Source organism: Rhinatrema bivittatum, chromosome 5 (assembly GCF_901001135.1).
Source record: "Rhinatrema bivittatum chromosome 5, aRhiBiv1.1, whole genome shotgun sequence".
Taxonomy (NCBI): Eukaryota; Metazoa; Chordata; class Amphibia; order Gymnophiona; family Rhinatrematidae; genus Rhinatrema; species Rhinatrema bivittatum.
In genome coordinates, this window is record NC_042619.1 from 28,292,545 (window position 1) to 28,317,444 (window position 24,900).

The following is a 24,900-nucleotide window of genomic DNA, read 5'->3' on the forward strand; positions in this document are numbered from 1 at the left end:
TACAACAGAGCCAGCAGGTATCGGTGAGGCTCATGTTGAAGCTGTTAGGCCACATGGCCGCAACAGTCTCATGTTACTCCTTTGGCATGATTACATGTGCGCAGGGCCCAATGGACATTGAGGTCACAGTGGCGTCAGACCACCCAGGACCTCCAGGCTTGCATCCACATCACTCAGTCTCTCCAGGACTCCTTGTTCTGGTGGCGGGTTCTCTTGAATTTGGAGCGGCTCGTATTGTTTCAAAATCCCCTCCTCAAATTGTCCTTACCACGGATGCGTCAACCCTGGAGTGGGGTGCTCATGTAGACGGGCTCCGCACCCAGGGCCTTTGGTCCGTGCAGGAAGCACAATGCCAAATTAACTTTCTGGAGCTTCGAGCAATCAGGTAAGCTCTGTGGGCTTTCAGAGATCAGCTGTCCCAACAGAATTGTTATGATCCAAGTAGCAATGTTGTATGTTAATAAGCAGGGAGGCACAGGGTTGTACCTCCTGTGTCAAGAAGTGGTCCAGATCTGGTCATGGGCTCTGTCCCTTGGGATAGTGCTCTGGGCCCTGTATGTGGCCGGAATGGAGAATGTGATAGCAGACAGACAGAGTCAAGCCTTCAGACCCCACAAATGGTCCCTGGACCAGCGGATGGCAAACTGAATCTTCCACCTCTGGGGAAACCCAGTCGTGAAATTGTTTGCATCCCCATGCAACAGGAAGGTGACTCAGTTCTGCTCCCTATACAGGTCGGGCGGCAAACCAGTCTTGTACACCTTTGCCCATCATTGGGGCAAGGTTCTTCTGTACGCTTATCCTCTGATTCCGCTAGTATCGAAGACTCTCCTGAAGCTTTGAGAAGACTAGGGAACTATGATCCTTATACCCCTCACTGGTTGAGTCAGGTCTGGTTTCCACTCCTTCGGGAGTTGTCACTCCAGGAACCGATCAATCTGGGAACTTCCCCAGATCTCATCACGCAAGATCAGGGCAGGCTGCGGCATCTCAACTTCCAGGCCCTGTCACTCTGTCTGGATGTTGAGAGGTTAATCCTGCAGCCGCTGGATCTTTCAGAGGATGCGTCTTGAGTTCTGATAGCTTCTCAAAAGTCTTCCACTAGAAAGTCCTACGGTCTGAAACGGAGGTTTTCCGTGTGGTGTGAGCAAAAGGCCCTAGATCCTTTCTCCTGTTCCACATAAAAGCTGCTTGACTGCTTTTTGCCCCTTTCGGAAGCTGGTCTAAAACCCACCTCCGTTAGAGTTCATCTGAGTGCAGTTGGCACATACCACCAAGGTGCAGATGGTATCCCATCTCTATGCAGCCTATAGTTGTATGTTTCATGTGGGGTCTGCTTCAATTGAAGCCTCCCCTATGGCCTCCCACTGTGTCTTGGGACTTCAGTGTGGTGCTAGCTCAGCTGATGAAAGCTCCTTTTGAGCCTCTGCACACCTGTGACCTAAAGTACCTGACCTGGAAGGTCTTATTTTTGGTGGCGGTCATTTCAGCACACAGGGTCAGCAAGTTCCAGGCCTTAGTGACTTATCCACCTTATACCAAGTTTTACCATGGCAGGGTGGTCCTATGTACTCACCCTAAGTTCTTGCCTAAGATGGTGATAGATTTCCATCTTAACCAGTCAATCGTCCTGCCAGCATTCTTTCCCAGGCCCCATCCGGACCAAGGCGAACAAGCACTGCACGCTGGATTGCAAAAGAACCTTGGCCTTCTCTGCCTGGAACAGTCAGAAGTCCATAGACAGTCCACCCAACTTTTTATTTCTTTTGATAAGAATATGTTGAGAGTTGCCATTGCCAAATAGACACTTTCCAATTGGCTATGTCCAGGTGGGACCGCCTCTTGGGGGTCATGTCAAGGCTCGTTCTGTCAGAGCCATGGCAATGTCTATGGCCCTCTTGTGAGCATTTCTCGTGGAGGAGATTTGCAGGGCTGTGATGTGGAATTCTTTCCACACATTTTCATCTCATTACTGTTTAGATAGAGATGGCTGACGTGAAAGTAGGTTTGGCCATTCTGTCCTCCAGAATCTTTCTGAGGTGTAGAACTCATCTCTCCCTGCCTAGGGCCCATTGTTTGGGTTCAGGCTGTCTCCCCCTCTGTTACCAACAGTACTGTGGTGGTTGTGCCTGTTGGCACCTGGTTGGTGCTTTTTGGTCTGCTTTTGTTGGGGGGGCAGCCTAGAGCTAGGGATTCATCCAAGTGTGAGGACTTCCATCCTGCTTGTCCTAGGACAAAGCAGAGTTGCTTACCTGTACAGGTGTTATCCCAGGATAGCAGGATGTTAGTCCTCACAAAATCCACCTACCACCCCGCGGAGTTGGGTTTCTCCTGTGGTTTATTTTATTTTTATTGTAATTATGTTAAAGAGACTGAAGAGGGACCCTGCATGGATGCATGATTTAGGGCATGCTGGGCATACCCAGTGTGCCAGTCAAAGATCTAGAAACTTTGACATAAGCTTTCCGTGCCAGGCTCCATATGATGATGTCACCCATGTGTGAGGACTAACATCCTGCTGTCCTAAGAGAACACCTGTTACAGGTAAGCAACTCTACTTTACAAGTACATTATATATCTTCCATATTAGACTGAATCATTGCCACTTACATCTAATTAGTTTACATACTTAATATCTTTGTACAAAAAAAAATCCTTATTCAGTCATATCTATATAAATATTTACACAAAGTAAGTTCTTAAGAAACTGGTGGTTTTAGCTAATATTTGTAAAAGGATTTAAATATTGAACTTGAGGATGACATGCGTTGCTGCTTTAATTATATATATATTCTGAAAATGTTTTGAAAGCAACAAATTTGAGTTATTCAAAGAATGTTTCCATTGCAAGCATGCAGAGAGTGGGGTGTGTAAATTCTAGTGCCTGTTTGAAATGTAAATGAGATGGTGCCACCTTGCCTCATTGCTTATTGTTCTGCCCAGTTATAGATACTGGTATTTTATTTTTGAGGAATTGATGAGCACAACCATGAAACAGATTCCTGTGCCTGGGGCATTTTTCATACACCACCATGAATTTATTCTTAGTTAACGCATCATTGGTGGCAAAGAGATTTCTCACAGGACAAGCAGGATGGCTGTCCTCACAAATGGGTGACATCGAGGATGGAGCCCACCACGGAAAACTTCTGTCAAAGTTTAACAGAACTTTGACTGGCCCCTACTGGGCATGCCCAGCAAGGCACTGACCCTGCAGCCAGCAGGGGTCTCCCTTCAGTCTTCTTTTTTCCGCGCAGCAGTTGCCACGCGGTGAAAGGAGCTCTCTTACCACGTTCCTGACAGGAATTCGGTATTTTTCTTTCCGAAGAAAATTTGCCCCTCAGGGGTCTCCCTTCGACAAATTTTTGTCACCTCCGCGGAAACCGGTAAGTTTTTTGCCTTTTTTCTTCGACTACCGTCGAATTTGGCCCTCGAGGCCTGTTGGCAATTACCGAGCCCGCGACTAAATTTGGCCTTAAGCCATGGCGACGGGGTTCCGTCGATGCCCGGATTGTACCCGGACTATGTCAATCACAGACCCCCATAGGGTTTGTGTTTTGTGTTTGGGTAGTGAGCATGATGTCCTGACTTGCACCAAATGTGCCCTAATGACACCTAAGGGTCGCAAAGCCAGGATGGAGAAGATGGGGCTCCTCTTCCATGCACCCACCCCAACTTCATCGATAGCATCGACGTCATCGGAACCGGCACCGTCGAAGTTGCACCACCATCGTCAACCCTCCGGTGACCGTCCACCATCGATGACTTCTCGGCCGTCGACTCCTGTCCCCTCCCCGGATGGGCGAGGAGACCGGAAGGACAACCATCGCCATCGACGGCACAAGTCTCGGCCTGTCGAGGATCCACAGTCATCGACCTCTGAACAAGCCGAGCCACCGACTAAGAGGCCTCGTTCAGACTTGGCACCGTCCACTTCTCGTTCGCAGGCATCGAGGAAACCCTCACCCTCTCGGGGTGTGGGAGCCGTGATCCCACCGGTTACGGTGGTCCCTCCGGCTCTGCCTCAGCCTCCCTCTCCCGTCAAGCCGGGTATTGTTACCCCTGGTCTCCGGGCAGAACTGGACCGGCTGGTCCAGGAGGCCATCGAGAAAGCGATGCAAAGATTCCAACCTCCATTGGCACCGTCTCCGGCACCGATTCCAGCACCGCCACCGGCATCGACCCCGGCACCGACTCCGCCACCGAGGAAGGAACCGACCACCGAACCTTTGGTGGAAGCGCTGGCACCGCTACTACAACGTATGGAGGCACTTGTACATGCCCTCCCATCGATAATTCCAGTAGCACCGACAGCGCCATCGTCTCCGACTGGATTTTCATCGGCGGGAGAAACACCGTTCCTGATTCCCCCTTCCGGGGTGGTCCCATCGGTGCCTTCTCGTATATCTCCACCGATTTATCCTTTGGCTCCATCGATTCCAAGAGCGGCACCGACTCCATCGGCAGCACCGAAACCCTCGATGCCGTTCCCAGTACCGATTGTACCACCGGTTCCTCCAAGGTTTCCTTCGATGCCTTCGGATCCTCAACCAGGTCCATCGGGGCTTCAACCCCCAAGTGATCCCTATGATACCTGGGGTGATGATACATCTTCTGACACAGATTTACCATCACCGCCTTCTCCTACAGAGAGTAGAAAAAGATCTCCTCCAGAGGATCTCTCCTTTATTAATTTTGTAAAGGAGATGTCCGAAATTGTACCTTTTCAGCTGCAATCTGAGACCGATGACAGACACCAGATGATGGAACTGCTTCAATTTTTGGACGCTCCAAAAATCATCGCTTCCATCCCCATTCACCAGGTGTTTCTCGATCTCTTAAAGAAAAACTGGGAATCTCCTTCATCTGTATCACCAGTTAACAAGAAGGCTGACTCCACATACCTCGTCCAGTCAGCACCAGGCTTTCAAAAGCCTCAACTGGATCATCGCTCTGTTGTGGTGGAGTCCGCACAAAGAAAAGCCAAGCGTCTCAAGCCACACTCCTCCACTCCGCCGGTCAAGGACAATAAATTCCTAGACAGTGTGGGACGGAAAGTGTACCATGGAGCTATGCTGATTTCTCGCATAGCCTCATATCAACTCTACATGACGCAATATAACAGAGCCATCCTTAAACAGATGCAAGATTTTGCTGACACATTACCTGACCAATACCAGCCACAGCTTCAGGCCCTTCTTAACAAAGGGTTTGAAGCGGGGAAGCACGAGATCAGAACGGCTTATGACATCTTCGATGCCTCCACAAAGGTTTCAGCTACTGCCGTCTCGGCCAGACGTTGGGCTTGGTTAAAGTCATCCAACCTTCGCCCAGAGGTCCAGGATCGTTTAGCGGATTTACCCTGCTTAGGGGACAATTTGTTTGGAGAACAAATTCAGCAATTAGTAGCTGAATTGAAAGATCACCACGAGACGTTGAAACAACTTTCTTCTGTTCCGTCTGAGGTTTCCTCCAAACAACCACTTAAGAAGGACTCTAAGAAGTCGTTCTTTCGGCCACGCCGTTACTACCCTCCATCGGCCAGGCCTCGTCCAGCTCGATCCTCTACTAGGCCTCAGCCGCGTCAGCCTAGGAAACAAAGGCCTACTGTAGCCCCTCCTCCTGGGCCTGCGGTTGGCCTTTGACTCCCCTGTAGGGAACACATGCCAAACCCCTCTTCCAAACATTCCTGTAGGAGGTCGACTGTACCATTTTCTACAACCTTGGTTGCAGATCACCTCAGATCAGTGGGTGCTAACAATTATCGCACAGGGTTACCACCTCAACTTCATAACTCTTCCGGCAGACTCCCCGCCTCTTCAAGCGTGGAGTCTATCCACCCATTTGGCTCAATTACAACAGGAAGTGTCTCTTCTTCTGCAATCAAATGCTATAGAACCCGTTCCTCCCTCTCAACGAGGCAAGGGATTCTATTCCAGATACTTCCTAATACCAAAGAAATCAGGGGGACTACGTCCCATTTTGGACCTTCGAGCCCTCAACAAATACCTTCAAAAAGAGAAGTTCAAAATGGTAACCCTAGGCGCGCTGCTCCCTCTGCTACAAAGAGGGGATTGGCTGTGCTCTCTCGACCTCAAGGACGCTTATACCCACATTGCGATCACACAATCCCATCGCAAATATCTGCGGTTTCTCGTAGGCCACGACCATTATCAATACCGTGTCCTACCTTTCGGTCTGGCTTCTGCCCCACGAGTCTTTACCAAATGTCTCGTAGTGGTAGCAGCATTCTTAAGGAAGGAAGGTGTCCACATCTACCCCTACCTGGACGATTGGCTAATCAGGGCCTCCACCCAACAGATAGCTCAATCCTCCCTAAAATTGACAATTCAAACACTCCTTTCCTTAGGGTTTCTTGTCAATTACGAGAAATCTTGCTTAGTCCCGTCTCAAACCTTATTCTTCATTGGAGCAGACTTGGACACCTTACAGGCAAAGGCTTACCTTCCTCTTCAGAGGGTCCACACCCTAATGTCCCTGGCTCGCCAGCTCCAGTCTCAGAACACTGCCACGGCTCGCCAGTTCCTCATTCTCCTAGGACACATGGCATCCTCGGTTCAAGTCACTCCCATGACCCGACTAGCCATGAGAGTAACACAATGGACTCTACGACACCAATGGATTCAAGCTTTTCAGCCTCTGTCCTCCATAGTCAGTCACACAAGCGCTGCGCCTATCCTTAACCTGGTGGACGACTCAGGTCAACCTCCTTCAGGGCTTACCTTTTCTTCCACCGGATCCGCAAGTAATCCTAACCACCGACGCTTCTCACATCGGTTGGGGAGCCCATGTGGACGACTTTCAAACCCAAGGGTTATGGTCCAAAGAGGAAGCCGAACACCAGATCACTTTCCTGGAACTTCGAGCAATCCGCTATGCGCTCCGCACTTTCAAAGATCATCTCTTTCATCAGATAATCTTAATCCAGACTGACAACCAAGTGGCCATGTGGTACATAAACAAGCAGGGAGGCACAGGCTCCTTCCTTCTGTCAGGAAGCTGCGCAGATCTGGGCGGAAGCCCTCTCCCACTCCATGTACCTCAGGGCCACTTACCTGCCGGGAGTAGACAATGTATTGGCAGACCAGCTGAGCCGTGTCTTCCACCCACACGAGTGGTCACTCGATCCTCTGGTAGCGACCTCTCTGTTTCACAAGTGGGGTTCTCCCCGCATAGACCTCTTTGCGTCCCCTCAGAACCACAAAGTGGACGATTACTGCTCTCTCATTCGGAGCCAGCACTCTCGGCCGAGGGATGCATTCTCCCTCAAGTGGACAACCGGTCTGCTCTATGCATTCCCTCCACTCCCTCTTGTGTCAAAGACTCTCGTGAAGCTACGCCAGGACGGAGGAACCATGATCCTGATAGCACCTTACTGGCCACGCCAAGTATGGTTTCCAATACTCCAGGATCTCTCCATCCGCAGGCACATTCCTCTGGGAATGGACCCGCATCTGCTCACTCAAAACGACGGATGCCTCCTCCATCCCAACCTCCAAGCCTTGTCCCTGACGGCATGGATGTTGAAAGGTTAGTCCTTCAACCATTAACCTTTCGGATTCCGTTTCTCGAGTCCTGATAGCTTCACGAAAGCCTTCCACAAGAAAGTCTTACTCATACAAATGGAAAAGGTACACATCATGGTGCACTTCTCAGTCCCTTGATCCCCTTTCCTGTCCAATCTCCAAATTCTTGGACTAATTATGGCATCTCTCTGAATCAGGTCTTAAAACCTCTTCTATCAGAATGCATGTCAGTGCGGTAGCCGCCTTCCATAAGGGTATTGGGGGTAATCCTATTTCAGTGCATCCCCTAGTAACACGCTTTCTTAAGGGCTTACTCCATCTAAAGCCACCCTTGCGTCCTCCGGCCCCATCCTGGGACCTTAACCTGGTTCTTGGTCGTCTAATGAAACCTCCTTTCGAACCTCTGCACTCCTGTGACTTGAAATATCTCACTTGGAAAGTGTTATTCCTTTTGGCTGTTACTTCAGCTCGCAGGGTTAGTGAATTACAGGCCCTAGTTACCTATCCGCCTTACACTAAGCTCCTGCAGGACCGGGCGGTACTCCGCACTCACCCTAAATTTTTACCTAAGGTAGTTTCGGAGTTTCATATCAATCAATCTATCGTACTACCTATCTTTTTTCCCAGGCCCCACTCAAACTCTGGAGAGCAGACCCTGCATACCCTAGACTGTAAACGGGCTCTAGCTTTTTACCTAGACCGTACAGTTTCCCACAGGAAGAGCACTCAATTATTCGTCTCTTTCCATCCTAATAAGTTGGGACAACCTGTGGGTAAGCAGGCTCTTTCTTCCTGGTTGGCGGACTGCATTTCTTTTTGCTATGAGCAAGCTGGCATTCCTTTTCAAGACCGTGTTAAAGCACACTCTGTGAGGGCCATGGCGACGTCAGTGGCACACCTTCGATCGGTGCCGCTTCCTGACATCTGCAAAGCTGCAACCTGGAGTTCTCTCCATACTTTTGCAGCCCATTATTGTTTGGACAAGGCTGGAAGACAGGACTCCATCTTCGGCCAGTCTGTCTTGCGTAACCTTTTTCCAACCTGATGTACCAACACCCTTCCACCTACCCGGTAGGGTGCGGATGCCCTTTCCCAAATTTCTCCTCAGTTGTTGTGCCTGCTGCACACCGTTGGGTACATTTGGTGCAGGTTGGGACATCCTCAGCTCGGTACTCACCCATTTGTGAGGACAACCATCCTGCTTGTCCTGTGAGAAAGCAAATGTTGCTTACCTGATGTAACGGGTGTTCTCACAGGACAGCAGGATGTTAGTCCTCACGAAACCCGCCCGCCTCCCCGCGGTGTTGGGTTCGTTTTATTTTTACTTTCTAGGCACTGCCTGTAGCTTTGAAAATCAGACTGAAGGGAGACCCCTGCTGGCTGCAGGGTCAGTGCCTTGCTGGGCATGCCCAGTAGGGGGCCAGTCAAAGTTCTGTTAAACTTTGACAGAAGTTTTCCGTGGTGGGCTCCATCCTCGATGTCACCCATTTGTGAGGACTAACATCCTGCTGTCCTGTGAGAACACCTGTTACATCAGGTAAGCAACATTTGCTATATCATGCTGAAGTGGCTGGATGACCAATTCTCCAGACTTATCCTTCTGGCAGTCTAAAATGCTTGAAATGTGAAATATGGAATTTTGCACGGCTTTTATAATGACTGAAAAACCAGAGTTTCTGGATTCATGGGACCAGGGGCAACGGAATGCCTTTTTAGTTCGGGGGGGGGGAGGCGGGCAACCAAGCTCCACCCCCACTTCTGCTTTCTTACTTTGTTCACAGTTAATGTCATTCTTGTGTAAATTCTTTGCAAAAACCATAGATTAGAATTATTCATTCCCAGACCTACCAATGAAATATTTGATGCTAGGAAACTGCTTGGGTCGTCCTTCTGCCTGTGGGCAGGGATGGCCTGCCCCGAGATAAAGTTGGATGGGCTAGGGTATGGTTGGCCCATTCTGTTCTGATGCCTGTGCAGTGTTGATAACTCCTACTTGAAGAAAGTCACCAGATTTGGGTAAAAAGTAGCTTAAAACCATGTTGCGCAGTGGCATCAGCATAGTTGGCAAGCCTAAAATTGGTGGGGAAAGAGGGGTAGCTCACACTCACTCACGCAGTCTTCCTGTCTCAGAAACGGGTACATGCTTTGTCACTCACACTCTGCGTCTCTCTCTCTCCTCTTCTGCTGCTGCTCATGTGCTCACGTAGCAAGTGTCCGCTCCTCTGAACTAGTTAACTAAGGGCGCTGCAGCATCATGTAAAGGACCAACGAGTATGGCAGTCTAGCCAGAGGTCTCACTCTCCTGCAGCACTCCGACCAGAAGAGGTCTCACTCTCGTATATGCTTGCGCTCTCTCTCTCTCTCTTTCTCCCCCCCCCCCCCCCCCAAAGTGGTGAAATGAGCACTTTGCAGCATTATTGTGGTATTACCACAAGTGCGCAAAGGTAACACAATTTGCGGTAATACCTATGCAAAGCGCTAACATAAGGCTAATTACCATAAAACACAGCCTTTTTATATCGCATGCGATATTGACTGCTTTTTGATAAATCTAGGCCTTAGATTGTAAACCCTCTGAATCTGCTTTGAAGCGCTGAAAGAAGTGTGAAAAGCAGAATATAAAGATTAAAATAAATAAATCCCTAAGATTCAACACAAGATACAACACAAGAAAAAGTTTTTTTTCTTCCTCAACCAAGAGTATAATCCCGATGCTTTCCAAACAGACAAGTTGTTCATGCAGGTATTTAGTTACACAGCAGAAATGTCTCCCTTTTTTGCTTGCCTTGCCATGAGAACCCCATGGCACTTAAAATCCCAGTAACATCAACATTTCCAACCATTCCCATCAATTCTGACATAGTTTGGAAGGATTTAACCACTATGTAGAAGGATTTTTTGGGTTGGTTTTTTTTCACCAGCTTCAGTTTCAGAAAATAATTACAGATGCTTCCAATCAAGGTTTGGGAGCTCATTTCAATCACTTAATGTTCTTGAGGAACTTGATAAACTGAAAAATTACTTCACACAAGCCGTCTAAAACTGAGCCATCTGCCTGTGATCACAAAACAAAATGGTCTTAATTCAGGCAGACGACTAAGTAGTTCTATCTAAGGGTCCCAGAGCTTTTTAAGCGGATGGCCACGTGCAGCATTTCAGATCACTGAGTGGTCCACAGGTGGGGGGGAGTCTCTCTTGGAGTTTTGATGAGCAGGGGGGAAGAGGAGGGCAAATCTCCTTTGGATGGTTTGAAATGCAGTGGAAGGGGGGTGAGGCAAGGGGCAGGATTCTTCGAGGATGTCAGCAAAAATATTTCTAGAAAGCTGGCAACTCTTCCTCAGCATCTGCATTTGCCCCCTGGGAAGCAGGGATGGGTAAAACGGCAGATTACCATGTGGCTGGCACGCTCTTACCACTCATATATTCCCGTATCCACTTTCTCTATTTCCCCACTTTTCCTCTCACTCACACATTCCCCTCATATCATTCAAAATCCCTGCTGTTCCTTTCACCCCCTCTTCTCTCTAGTTAGAAAAAACCAAAAACTTACAGGAAGTATTTGCAGCCCTTCATTGTTTACAGTCCAGTAATGCAGAGTTTCTCAGTTACAAAGAGAACTCTTTCAGATTGGATCTCCGATTGCATCTTGCTACTTTAATCAGTCAGGGCAACATCTCCAGAATAAAGTGAACACCCATCAAGTCAGAGCAGCCGCCTAGTTTCCCATTCATACCTTTACTGCTCATTACTGCCTAGAACAGTGGTGGCCACCTCCAGTCGTTGAGTGCCACAGATGGGCCAGGTTTTCAGCATATCTGCAATGAATATGCATGAGAGAGATCTGCATGCACTGCAAATCTTTCTCATGCATAATCACCTGGCCTGCACATGCCTCTTCCTAGGATTGAAGGTCAGCTTGCTAGATACTGAGAAGATGCATGTGTTGGCGGCTGCACAGGAATGACCACGCATGCTCTGAAAAACCACCTTTTGTCTCTGTGAGCTCTGAGAGCTTTCATTGCAGGGCTGTTTGACGTCACCCACTTGGGTGGCTAATTTGTCCTCTCTACGGAAGACAGTGAACAACTTTGCATAGTGTGTCTGTCTCATGACTGGCAGCTCTGCCAGCCGCATCACAAATGTATATACTTTTTTTTTTCCATTTTGTTTGCAGCAGAATTTTGTAAACGTAGAGGTAGGATTGACTCTGCTTGCCTTTTCTCTCTGTATTGGACAGTGCGTCTCTTTGTAGGACATTTTGTGTCTGAATGTACTGAATAGGCTGGGTCGATTTATTTACGTTTCGAGGTCTGGATTCAGTCGGAATGCCTTGAGGGTGTGAACTCTTTATTTGGCTTGTTAATTTTTAGTCAGGGTTTTTGGATGTGTAATGCTGGAGATTTGTATCTGGATTGGGCCTAAAGTGACTAAGTTTAATTTGTTTTACTTCATACATACACACGGTCTCCAATCTGATGCAAACTAAGTGTTCCACTAAAGAAGCGCAGTAGTTTTTTGTAATGAGATCCAAAAGTCAGTGTTGCAGTTTGACTCCTCAGGTTTTCTCTTGGCTAAGAGTGCCTGACTCTGACTGTCTTGCCTTGCTTTTGGCTTGGAGTCCCGCCATCCTCTTCGCTCGCCTTCACAGATTGTTCCAGGTCAGGGATGGGATGGGGGAAGTAGAAAAAAATGTTAAAAACAGGGTTTGCAGTGTTGGAAAGATGCAAGAGGCTGGAAGCAGAACACTGGTGATGTAAACCATCTGGATAGAGCCAGAGCCCTATACATTTTATTTTATGATTCTTCAAGGGATATGCTTGCAAGATATTTCTTCAGTTCTGGTGCTTTTACTAATCCCTTGCTTTTTAATTTTCATTTAAGCTGTAGGACTAGGATCTTGGTGCTTCCACATGACTCTTCAGTATGAAATGCAGGTAAGTGGTATTTCCTTTCATCATGCTGCAGTTTTAGTTTAGTTTTTGGTTTTTTTTTTTTGGTAAAGGAAAGCTGATGGCAGTGAGGAGAATATTTCAAGAACTCCACTTACAGGATTCCATTACATTATTTTACTATGTTAGGGAATTTCATATATTACTGCTAACAGTGTTGTGCATGTACTTTTAATGCTCCTATCTGAAGCATGTAGAGAGGTCACACAAATAATACTGGCCATTTACTACTTGTGATCATTCTATTTACCATTGCAAGTATGAAATGCCAAGTTGTGATTGTTCAGAGATTTGAACTCCGGCATCACACAGGCAGATGTTCAAGACAGCAGCATTACAGAGCCTGGGTACAGGTATATTTATTAAACCAACAAATAAGTATATACTGAATAAGCCTGAGAGTAGGAAAGTTATCACTGGAGTAAAGTTACCTGGGTTAACTAAGTATAGCCCGCGAGAGTCTGTTACCTGGATAAAGTTATCCAGCTCTCTGACACGGCCAGATAGAGCTGAATATGGGTGCTAACAGGCTAAAATTAAGCCCTGCTCCTGGAATTCCCCAGCACCACCTTTTTTTAAAATCATTTTAGCTAAATTTTGTGTGGATAATGAGTTAACCTGGACAAAATTACAACAGAGTGAGAGGGGGAATTTTTTAAACTCCTTGAAGTTACCCAGACCAGTCCTTTGACTATGGACCTCTACATTTTTAATTATCTTTTCATATATGAATAATTGTGTGGTTTTCATGTTCATATTTTTTCTTCTGCCTTTTTTGTCGTTTCTTCTAGCTTTTGGATGAATTGCCAATGATCTACAGCTGCTGCGTGTTTGTCTACTGCCTGTAAGTATTTACTAAGAGTCCCTTTTAAAATCCTGACGTGTAGCAGTTGGCATGTTAATGAGGGGCCAAACAGAGTGGGTAGATGTAGAGCTGCCAAGCAGCCCATTCTCTGGAGGGAGAGTTTTGGCTGGTCCTGGTTTTTCTACTTATTTCGCTGCAGTGTAGCAATTTTTTTTTTATTTTTTTTTTGCTTATTTAGTCTGGCCTCTTCCAGTTTGAAATCTGTAGCATAGATACCAACATGCAGTTGGTGGGGAGGGGGGTCAAAATTCCCTCTCCAGGTTTGTCCTAACATTTCACTGAGGACGGCTCACTTTTGGAAGCTCTTTTAAATATTAACTGTGGCCCAATGAGCAGAGAGGCAATCACAGTAGAACGCAAAACTGCAGGGCATTGTTTAATGTGCTGCCACGAGCCAGCTATAGCAGGATGTTAGCTCCTGAAAGGTTCATCCTGAGAGCCAGTTGCCAAACTGAAAATGAAAAGACCAGTTAGTTTTCAGTTGTAATGTATTTTTTGACTAATAAAACTGAACCAACGAACCTCACATATCCCTAGAAAAGACAATTGTTGGATCCTTGATGGCATTGTAATAGTTTGAGTGTATGTAAACATCATGGGTTTCAACCACAGGTATATTCAGTCATGAATAACATATATCACATACCTGTATGTATGAATATTAATAAGATTTATTTATTTCACATTTTATAACAAATCATTTAAACAGTTCTTATATCACCACACTACAATACAATGTAAAACATATACATATTAGACATCAACACTCACTCTTTACATACATACTCCATTCAATACAAAAAGCATTTTTCTACAATTTTTAGCTTAAATATGTTTTAATACAATTATCAAAAAACATTTTAGACACTCCCATAAATACCAGATTATCCTTTACACACACTGCCTCCACATTCCTGGTGGTATAATCCTTATATTTTTTATTCCTCTTCCAGGAAATTCCTTGCTAAAAATTGTAGAAAAATGCTTAATGTATTGTATGAAGTATGTACGTGAAGAGTGAGTGTTGATGTCTAATGATTTAATTATTAATTTATGATGTTAACCACCTTCTGCTTCTTTCTCTCTTGTCCCAGTTCATTGTAACTGCAACTCCTCTGCACTAGTTATTGTATTTTTTGCACACCTTGTTCGAATGTAAACCGGCATGATATAAGAGGATCATGCCGGTTTACAGAGGATATAAGGTTAAAATCCATAACAAAGAATCTCAGTACCATCCATCCTCACTAGGGGTTTCACAGGGCTCTTCACTTTCTCCCACCCTTTTTAATATTTACTTGCTCCCACTCTGCCACCTCCTCACCAAACTAAACTTGAAACACTTCCTATTCGCAGACGACGTACAGATCGTAATCCCCATAAAAAAATCCATTATAAACACATTAGAATTCTGGAACAACTGCCTGACGGAGATCAAACTCCTCCTTAACAGTCTTAACCTGATTCTAAATGCCTCAAAAACAGAATTCCTCATTATAGCCCCTGAAAACAACAACATCACCACAAACCTGCCAGCCAACCTGCAAACCTCACACGTAAGAGACCTAGGAGCAATCATCGATAACCGCCTAAACCTTAAATCATTCATTAACCAAACAACCAAGGACTGTTTTCACAAGTTATTCATCCTTAAAAGAATCAGACCACTTTTCCACTCACAAGACTTCAGAACAATTCTACAAGCAATAATCTTCTCAAAGCTGGATTATTGTAATTCTATTCTACTAGGTCTCCCTGCCTCTCATACAAAACCTTTACAGATGGTGCAGAACACAGCCGCCAGAATTCTGACCAACTCCAGGAAATTTGACCACATCACCCCCATCTTGAAAACCCTTCATTGGCTTCCCATTCACTACAGACTTATGTATAAATCTATTACCACCATTTTCAAAGTCATACATCAACTCGCACCATTAAATCTACAAATGCCCCTCAAGAAACACACCTCTGTCAGACCAACTAGAGAACACTACAAAGAATCACTTCATGTTCCAAAAGCCAAAACCTTCCAACACAAATCTTTCGAAGACAGAGCTCTATCCACAGCAGGACCGCGCCTATGGAACTCCATCCCATCAGAGCTTCGCCAGGAACCATGCCTACCAACTTTTAGGAAAAGACTAAAAACCTGGCTTTTTAAAAAAGCCTACCAGAGTTCAGATTGATCCAGGTTCCCTTTCAACCATTAAATTAGTCGTCCCAACCTCCTTCTTCCCTTTATCCCAGTATAAACTCCACCACCCCAATATCCTACCACTTCCTCGACTTCATTTACCCCTCGACCTCCTCTAGACACTGATCCAATATTGCATATTATGTAAATATTCTCTGTAAATGCGTTTTACTATGTAAATATTCCTGCCCCTGTTCTCTTTTTCCTCCTCTCCCAGTTGTAAACTTCCTTGTTCATTGTAACTATTACTTTCTGCACCAGTTCAATACTTCTAGTTCTATGTTCAATGCACGTCTTGTTAAATGTAAACCGACTTGATGCAACCTTTGGTCGTGAAAGCCGGTATAGAAAACAATAAAATAAATAAATAAATAAATGATGTGATTTTATCATGAATGCCGGTATATAAAAAAACCTAAATAAATAATATGTATATGTTTTACATTGTATTGTGGTGATATAAGAACTGTTTAAATGATTTGTTATAAAATGTGATATAAATAAATCTTATTAATATTCATACATACAGGTATATATGTTGTTGTAATAGTTTCACGATATGAAACCTGATTTTAGGAAAAAAAAAATAGTTGATGTGGTCTGCTATGCAAGTGTTACTTCCATTTTGCCGGCATTGGTGCAAAACTGAAGTACTGCACTATCCACCACATCACAGCAGCAGCAGTTCACTAACCGCAGACCACAAATGCCAACTTGAGAATCATATGTGAAACTAAACAGAACAGAAAACCAATGGTGCACATGAGTAAGCAGTCCTAGCATCTGGCAGCCCTCTAGGGTATCCAGGGTCTAAATATTAAATGAGGACCTGCATGCATCATGTTAATGTTGTAAATAAATCCTGTAATCACATTCCACTGGAGACTGAGAGTATGGAATCTGTTTTTGACTCCTTTGGCCATACTGGTAATACACATACAAAGTAAATTCATTTTTTAATTTGTAGGGATGATGTTTCTAATAAAACTTTTCAAATCAAGTTTACTAGATAAACCATAATCAGGGCGATGCAATATCCGTGCAGGAAAAACGGGCCATCATGATTGAGCTCCCACTTTTCTAACGTGCGCCCATCCACCTCTCTCGGGCACGCGATGCAGTAGGCAAATGAGCCACTGCATTAAAAAGGAGGCGCTAGGGGAAATTGTGCATCCTTAGTGCCTTCTCGGCACCGGGCACTAGGGATGCATATGCACATGTTTTTTTGGTGTTTTTTTCCACAGTTGCTGCTTTCTGTGGTTCCTCCGATTCAATATCATGATATTAAGTCGGAGGAACCACTTTTGGGGGCTCATCAAAACTTAATGCCAGCTCCAGGACTGGTGTTAATTTTTGAGGGCTAAAATGTGCATAAGAACATAAGAAATGCCATGCTAGGTCAGACCAAGGGTCCATCAAGCCCAGCATCCTGTTTCCAACAGTGACCAAACCAGGCCACAAGAACCTGGCAGTTACCCAAACATTAGATAGATCACAAGCTACTATTGCTTATTAATTACTGTAATAGCAGTTTATGGATTTAACCTCTAGGAACTTATCCAAACCTTTTTTAAACCCAATAACACTAGCTGCTGAAACCACATCCCCTGGCAATGAATTTCAGAGTTTAACTATGCGCTGAGTGAAATAATTTTCTTCAATTTGTTTTAAATGAGCTACTTTCATGTCAGGTGCACAGTTATTTTTTACATCGGGAGTAATAGTTAATAGTTCATCAATATGGCATTTACATGTGGTGAGTGCTATTAGCTGCGCCCTGGTTTGGATGTGCGTTTTGGATGCATCCAGCAGAGGGTTAACCTGTGCACTAGTCTGAGCGCATGATATTGCATCGGCCTGTGTGTGATTTACCACAGTAGTCTAAAATTACAATTTATGGGGTCTGTTCACTAAGAAGCTTTACCATATTGATATGCATTATACACCTGTGTTAGTGGTGAATGTGTGTGAAAGCAATGTTGATGTGTTCACCTGGTAAACTTTTTAAAATAATTACGAGAAACAGTGGTAAGAAGTCAATACATTTGCAGATGCAGTAACGTAATTTTTTCAGTTCAGGCAGATTTTTGTGTTGAAATTTAAATGAGCTGAATAATGTGCATCATTATGCTAGCCTAATTTAAATGTAATGCATTTTGTGCTAATGTTTGTACATGTAAATGCAGCAGTTACACAAAAATGTAACTGTTCCTTTAGAGGTGGTGGTAAGTGTTTTGTGTTAAAATTTGCTTGTTAACATATTTAATGAATCATTATCAGCACTAAACACAGTTTGCTATGGACTTTACACCATTTAATGAATCATGTATATTAGCTGTGCTGCTAATATTTTTTTTTAGTTCACTTTAGTAAATAGGTCCCTATACGATAAAATTAAAAAAAATAAAATATTCCTGAAATAAAAAGCAAGCAGGCATTCAGCCCAACGCGTGTTTCAGCTCTTCGGATTTGGATCAAGGGCAAAAAGTAATTAGAAACAATGGAGTCTCTAAATGTTTTTTAGTTCAGCGATGAATTATCAAGCAGTCCATGTCACAGGCAGCAGAGAAAAGGATATCCATCTAATCGTCAAAGCAGAGCGGTGGGGCATATTCAGGAGAAATGGTAAACTTCAGGTCCCATGGGGGCAGTTTTCAAATCAGCGATGCAGAGCCTGCAGTACTTTCCCTTTGAAAATTAACCAGGAGAAAAAATACCCACAGCGATTTTTTCTGCAGATACTTTCCCCCTCAAAAACATGCCTCTGTGTTTGACAATGCAAAAGTATGTGAGTTGTTGCATTCTCCGCCCTTAACTCACCCTCGGAAATGCCGCTGGTCATTGCGAATAAAAACAAGATTGTGCATTGTGGCACAATGTGTGTACTTTTATGTGCATATAGGGTGGGCAATTTTCAAAAAGCACTTTTACCTGGGTTAAAAAAAAAAAAAAAAAGTGAGGGTTAACTGGCTTTTGAAAATTACCCTCATGACGTCCGGTGTTGAGCAGAAACATGGTAAAATCACTTCTGCCTCTTGTTTCTCAAATCTGAGAGGCCTCTGCATGTCGCCAAGCCTCTCACAAAGAGCTGCATTCTTCCATTTTGGTCTCAAACCACAGACTCCTACACAAGGGTGAGGCATCCTGCTCTTGCTGCAGGATGTCTGAACTCAGATGTTTGAGGTAGACTGGAACATGATTGGGATGGGCCATGCCTTGGTTGGTTGGAGGCAGGAGAACCATTCTCATAGGCCATGTGATATCGTACATCTGCAACCCATGGAAGGGGCAGGGTTAAGATGGACAGCATCCAAACTATAGTCCAGTTTTTCCTTTTTTTGGACCTTTGCACATGGTGGTCATAATTGATTTTCCAGAGTACTGCAACAGTAGGACCTGGGTCGATAATGCCCTGCCTGCTTAACACTGGAAAAACCACCATCACAGTATTGCATTAAATAAAAATATGAAAATTTAGTTTTGTAAACGTTTCCATAATAGCAGCCTTCTACAGTAAGTGATTAGTGTCTGTTCACTCTAACATTCTTCACAAAAATCCATGGGAATTCTCCTTTAAATAATAGTCTACATACAAATAAGCTTACAAGCAAAACAATACAGAGTATTACATTTGAATTGCCAAATTCTGGTGTTCGGTACCTCCTTTATGGAAAATATCCATACTTAAGGTTATAACCCAAACTTGAAACATACCATTTCACTTTCATTGAGACAGCAAGATATAATGAATATCTCTAATTTTTTAAGGTTTTTTTTAATGTTTATGCAAATAAAAGGCTCCCTCCGAGTATAGACATATTGAACTCCCCCGATGACCACTCTCCTACAGCTAATACGGAAATAGAGCTTTTGCTCTTATCTGAGAGCGCGTTGTGAATAGGAACTCTTAGCATCCTTTTATTCTATTCTTTTTCCTTGTGTTGTGAAAAATGCCCGGGGGAGTTCAATTTGTCTATACTCCAAGGGAGCCTTTTATTTGCATAAAACATAAAAACCTTACAAACAAAAAATTAGAGATAATTATATTTTGCTGCCTCAATGAAAGTAAAATGGTACGTTTTATTAAAGTTTGGGTTATAACCTTAAGTATGGCTGTTTTCCATGAAGGAGGCGAGGTACTTGGACACCAGAATTTAAAATGTAATAACCCGTATTGTTTTGGTGGTTGGGCGTTTATAGTACAGGCTGATCTGTTCATTATAGTTAATACAAATAAGCTTAACAACTAAACATATACTGTTAAAAGTCTGACTAGTAAACACAGAGGAAAGAAGCAGGCCATTACCCCCTCTCCCCTCCTACCCTCTTTATTCTGCTCCCCCCTCTCCTCCTGTTTTTTGTCACCTCTGCCTCTTATCCCCTTCTCATCTATTTTCTCATCTTCTCTTTCTACATGCTAGCTCAATCAACCTCTGTCTTCTTTTCTTGTGCATTTTTGTACAGTGAACTCTTCCCTTAGTCTCCTTGAAAAGAAATGACACCCGAGTCTCCATTTCATTCTCTGAGCAGAGAGGAAAAAAAAGGATACCCACTTTCATCATGCCACATTATAGAAAAAATGTCTATAGAGTGGTTCCAGACCTGTTTCAAGGCTGTTCAAGTAAAGGCCACATATTGAAGTACTGCTGCTTTTCAATATGTCTGGCACAGGCTCCTGACATCCCCATGGGCTTTGAATAGTTGTAGCTTAGTGGAACAAAATGTCATGCTAATAAACACAAGTTTGAAGAGCTTAAGAGAAACAAAGCCTGGAGGCACAGCTTGATCAGCTCCAGAGTGCATGTTCTGTTTTATTAAATTATTCCTCAAAGTACTGCCAAACTATTGAGCTTTTGGACCTTCTATTCCCAACCTCCTTGTCATTTCTCCCATGCACAAGACAACATAATGCATACACCTTTGTGACTGACTGATGTCACTAAGATACTGTAACTGTCTGATTAAAAAAAAAAAAAAAAACAAAGTCTTACCAACTTGGAAAATAATTGACCTTGTGATTAATTGCTATATAATCGCCGTTCCTACTCCTTGGAGATCATATGGTGATAGGATTGGACCCTTATAAATGATGCACTGCATAGGTCCTACACCCCAGTTAAGAATGGTAGTACCCAGTTTCCTACCTTTATTGGGCCACCATGCCCATGTGACCAAATCACCTTCCTTAATCTTCATGTCTCCGTCTCTGCTTATTGCAGTGCCTGGCCCATCAGTGCCTGCAACTGTAGTTTTTGTTCTGTAAATTGTGCAGTAACTTAGCAGTGATATTCAGTGGCATGGCGCACCGCTGACTATACCTGGCTCTCTTTAAGTTAGCCAGATAAGTTTTTTCCTGGCTAACTTTAGGACTGCTGTTTGACTGACTTTTAGTTATCAGACGAAGTTACCTGTATAATGCTGAAAATCAGTGTTAGCCAGCTAACTTGGGCCTGATTTACTGTCTCTTCTCCCATTCTCTTGTCTACGGGGAAAAATGCTTAGTAAATGAGGTCCTTAGCCAGATAAGAGTTCTCTGTGCCCAGACTGCCCATGACGTGGTCAGACTGGTGAGATTTTCAAATCCCAGTGTTTGTCCAGCTAAATATCAAACTTGCTGCCTGATTCACAGGCTTTTCGCTCATTCTCTGTCTGTGGGAAAATTCCTTGATAACCTTGCCCTTAGCTGCCAGGCAGACACGCTTGTGCACCTTTATTTTTACCTTTAATTTCTACTTTTTCTTCTGACAGGTTTCTTTTAAATATCAATAAATTCCCTTCTATGTGTATAAAAAGACTAGTTATCATGGAGCCTGTTGTATTCCCCCATATTTTTGGAAAAGGCACTTGGTCTTTTAATGAGGCATTTTCACGCATCACTACTTAAAGGCTTTCAAAGCACTAACGCTCTCTTGATTGCAATACAAACACAGGAGATGTAGTATCCAACCGTCAAAAGATAAGCAACAAAGAATGTGGCAGGATCAAATCATTAATGTTCATACAGTTCAAAAAGCATAACTGCTTTATTCAAGGAGATTGAAAAGTGGTCAATATAAAGCCCATAAATTTTGTTACAAGGATGAAAGGTCCCCTGATATGGGCCGTGTTTCATAGGAACTGCGTCAGGAAGGAACCTAACATAAGATACAAAAATACAACATCAACAAATGGACAAAAAAAAGCATCTGGAAGAAAAACCAAACCCCAGATAAATGTATATCCAAGCGGCTTACCCAGACTTTAGAAATACTCTGGATACTCAAAAGTTAAGCAAGAGCTGTCATTTCTGATAAGACAAAAATAGAAATGTATGAGAACCCAGAAGATAGATACATGTATTAATATATAATAATAGCGCCAAAAATAATTTAACCACAAAGCACCAAAACCAGTAGAATTGTTATAGTTTATAAACAAAAACTTCTGAACACGAGGAGAGAAACAAGGACTAAATAGGTTGCGTCAAGTTACAGATGTGCCGCTCGATATTGGAAGTAAAAATGCAAGTGCACAGCGTCTAGCCACAGTCGCAGAAGACTTCCAATGTGGTGTGCATAGAGGTGTGCAGCATTGACAGCACCCTCATAAAAATTAGTAAAGGAGCTTAGTAAAGAATGGTGGCTAACTGGCACAGAGGCTCGCAGGAAAATCGACTTTCCATAATAGCCGGGCAAACACTGCTGGGCTGACCCGGGCAAAGAAGTTTTGCAACGGAAAAACGGCTGAAAATGGCGCGAAGGAAACGGATCACGTGATAGCGGCTATCAATCAAAGGAGGAGCCGCCCACGTGCCGACGTAAGAGGGAAATCCTTCAAAGAGAAATCGCGTAGCAATGACTGCCATTCAGGAGAGGACCCCCCTATAGCGACGTCAGAGGGAAGTGCAGAACATTGCAGGAAAGACTATCAAAGCAGAGAGTAAATTATGAAGTAAAGAAGCAGCTCATGTAGGAGCTGCTTTATATGGGTCAAACATAGAAAGGCAGTATATAAATAAATTCCAGGAAACGGAGGGGCAAGGGGGAGGGATTGAAGTATCAGAGAGTGATGAGGGGAGGGGAAGGGAAGAAAAGGGACAAAAGGAGAAAAATGTTCAAGAAAATATTCTGTAGGTATCAAAGGTATGTGAGGTTTTAGAAAATAGCGAAAAAATGTCAGACGCCAAAAACAAAGATAAAAAAATGCCGACCATTCAATACTGATATTCATACCTCATGTGGAAACACTGTCAAGTGTGTGAATCCATCTCCAAGGAAAAGTGCCAAGGGATGGATGACAAGTTTGTCACAAAGAAATGTAAATCCTCAATAATGTGTTGTCTATCCAGTGTTTAATCAGTGGTGCGTTGTCTTTTCGCAAACAAAGGCAAGAGCAAATATACATATACATTTGCCCATATACAGCAGTATACAAGGGCATAAAATAATATAAACGACTCCAGAAATAGAGCAAGGAGATCTAGAACGCAGAGGGTAAAGGTGATTGGACACAGGATGTTTAAGCTCAGTGAGAGAGTGAGAACAAGCTTTACGATGGCCACAAGGGACATGACCACCGAGGGTGGGCACGGAAGACAGGGTAGTTGAAAGATCAGAGAAGACAAGCTGGGCTCGTAGGTTATGTCCACGGTTAAAAGCGAATCATAGATATTTCTGCAATACTGAATGGGGATACAAACAAGTCCAGTAGCGACAGATAATTGCGCATATGTAACAACTAGGAGGGGAATAGGGCATAACACGTTACAGCATCTTCGGTGGTGGAAGATGGTTTAACAGAAAGCAAGTCACGGTTAACATAAAAGTGCATGTTTAAAAGCTCTGACAACTTTTTTGGGGTAGCCACATTGTAAGAAATTCTGAAACAGCCTGTGCTTGACTGATAAACTCGTCTCGGGTAGTGCAGAGCGGGCATAAGTGGAACAACTGGCGAATGGGGATTTATCTTGAAGATGTCATGGATGACATCTTTTGGGTTCTCATTTCATTTTTATTTTTGCCTTTTATCAAAATTGACACAGTTCTTGCCTAACTTTTGAGCATCCAGAGTATTTCTATAGTCTGGGTAAGCCACTTGGATATACTTTTCTGGTTTGTTTGGGGTTTTTCCAGATGATTTTCTGTCTATTTGTTGATGCTGTATTTTTGTATCTTATGTTCGGCTCATTCCTGGCACAGTTCTTTCGAAACACTGTCCATGTCACCCTTGTATCAAAATGTATGGGCTTTATACTGACACTGTTTCAATCTCCTTGAATAAAGCAGTTATGAATGCTTTTTTAATTATATGCACATTAATGATTTGATCCTTCCACATTCTTTGATTGCAATACAGCCAGATTGCTGAAAATACCAATCTTTTACTTTGCTTTTTAGTGCTACTTTTCCTACAGTCCCTTTTTTTATTTTTTCTTAATATATTCTGTTTGACTTTTATTTGTCTATCGTTTATTATGATTGCCCTGTTTTTTTTAAATAAATCTCCTTTTCTGCATGTACACTTAAGTTGTTCAAGTTATATCAATACTTTACTTGTATCAGGTTTCTGTGTGGGGTTCTGCTAAGGATCAGCACAGCAGCTGTTCCTTGTATCCTTGGGCACGTCATTTTACCCTCAGTTGCTTCAGGTACAAACTTAGAGCCAGATTCATTGAGGCATTTCTCCCATTTTGTGACTGTGGGGGGGGGGGGGGGGAAACCCTTAGTGAATCAGGTATTTTGATTGATTGCAAACCATCTGGGGATAGGGAAATACTCCAGCACCTGAATGTAATCCTCTTTGACGTGCTGAAAAGCGGCATATAAATAAATACCAAGATTCATAGTGGTGAGAGTGACGAAGAAGCAGGAGCTTTCAAAAACAGAAGATTCAGATAAAAGAGGAAGTGGTGCCATCTGCCATTGGATTGGGCTGGGGAAGCTGCAGAGACAGTTCCCTCCTGCTCACACCCACATCCCTGGGTGGTTGCTGACGCGGCAATCAATCCCAGCACTGGCTGCTTCCAAAAGAGCTGGAATCCCAAAAGCACCGGGAGAGAACTGCCAGGCTAAGAAAACCATATGCGATGTAATCCAGCTGACGTCTGTCTGGTTCAGCTTTAGGATAACCTAGCAACACACGTCTCGATTATAAAATAACAAAAATGTTTCTCCAGAGCAGTGCAGGCACGGGCCTCTTATATGTATTTAGTTTAACTGTTTCTACAAAATGTGGCTATGTAGTTTTGTATAAAGATCATGCAAGTTCTCAGACTATGTACAGAGAAAATAAATAGCAGGTAAGAGGGTTTGAAGCTTGAAGGCATAGGGGTGAGATGACCCAAGATGGATAATTTGTTGTACC

At 43.8% G+C, this 24,900-nt stretch overlaps 1 protein-coding gene across 1 annotated transcript in view; it reads left to right on the plus strand.

Annotated features, from left to right (window-relative positions):
• Positions 1 to 24,900, plus strand: part of ACER3 (alkaline ceramidase 3) — a 192,816-nt gene that overhangs the window by 102,180 nt on the left and 65,736 nt on the right. Inside the window, exons 3-4 of the mRNA XM_029602168.1 lie at positions 12,429 to 12,481; positions 13,288 to 13,340. Coding sequence (XP_029458028.1) covers positions 12,429 to 12,481; positions 13,288 to 13,340 — 106 coding nt within the window. The remainder of the gene's footprint in view (positions 1 to 12,428; positions 12,482 to 13,287; positions 13,341 to 24,900) is intronic.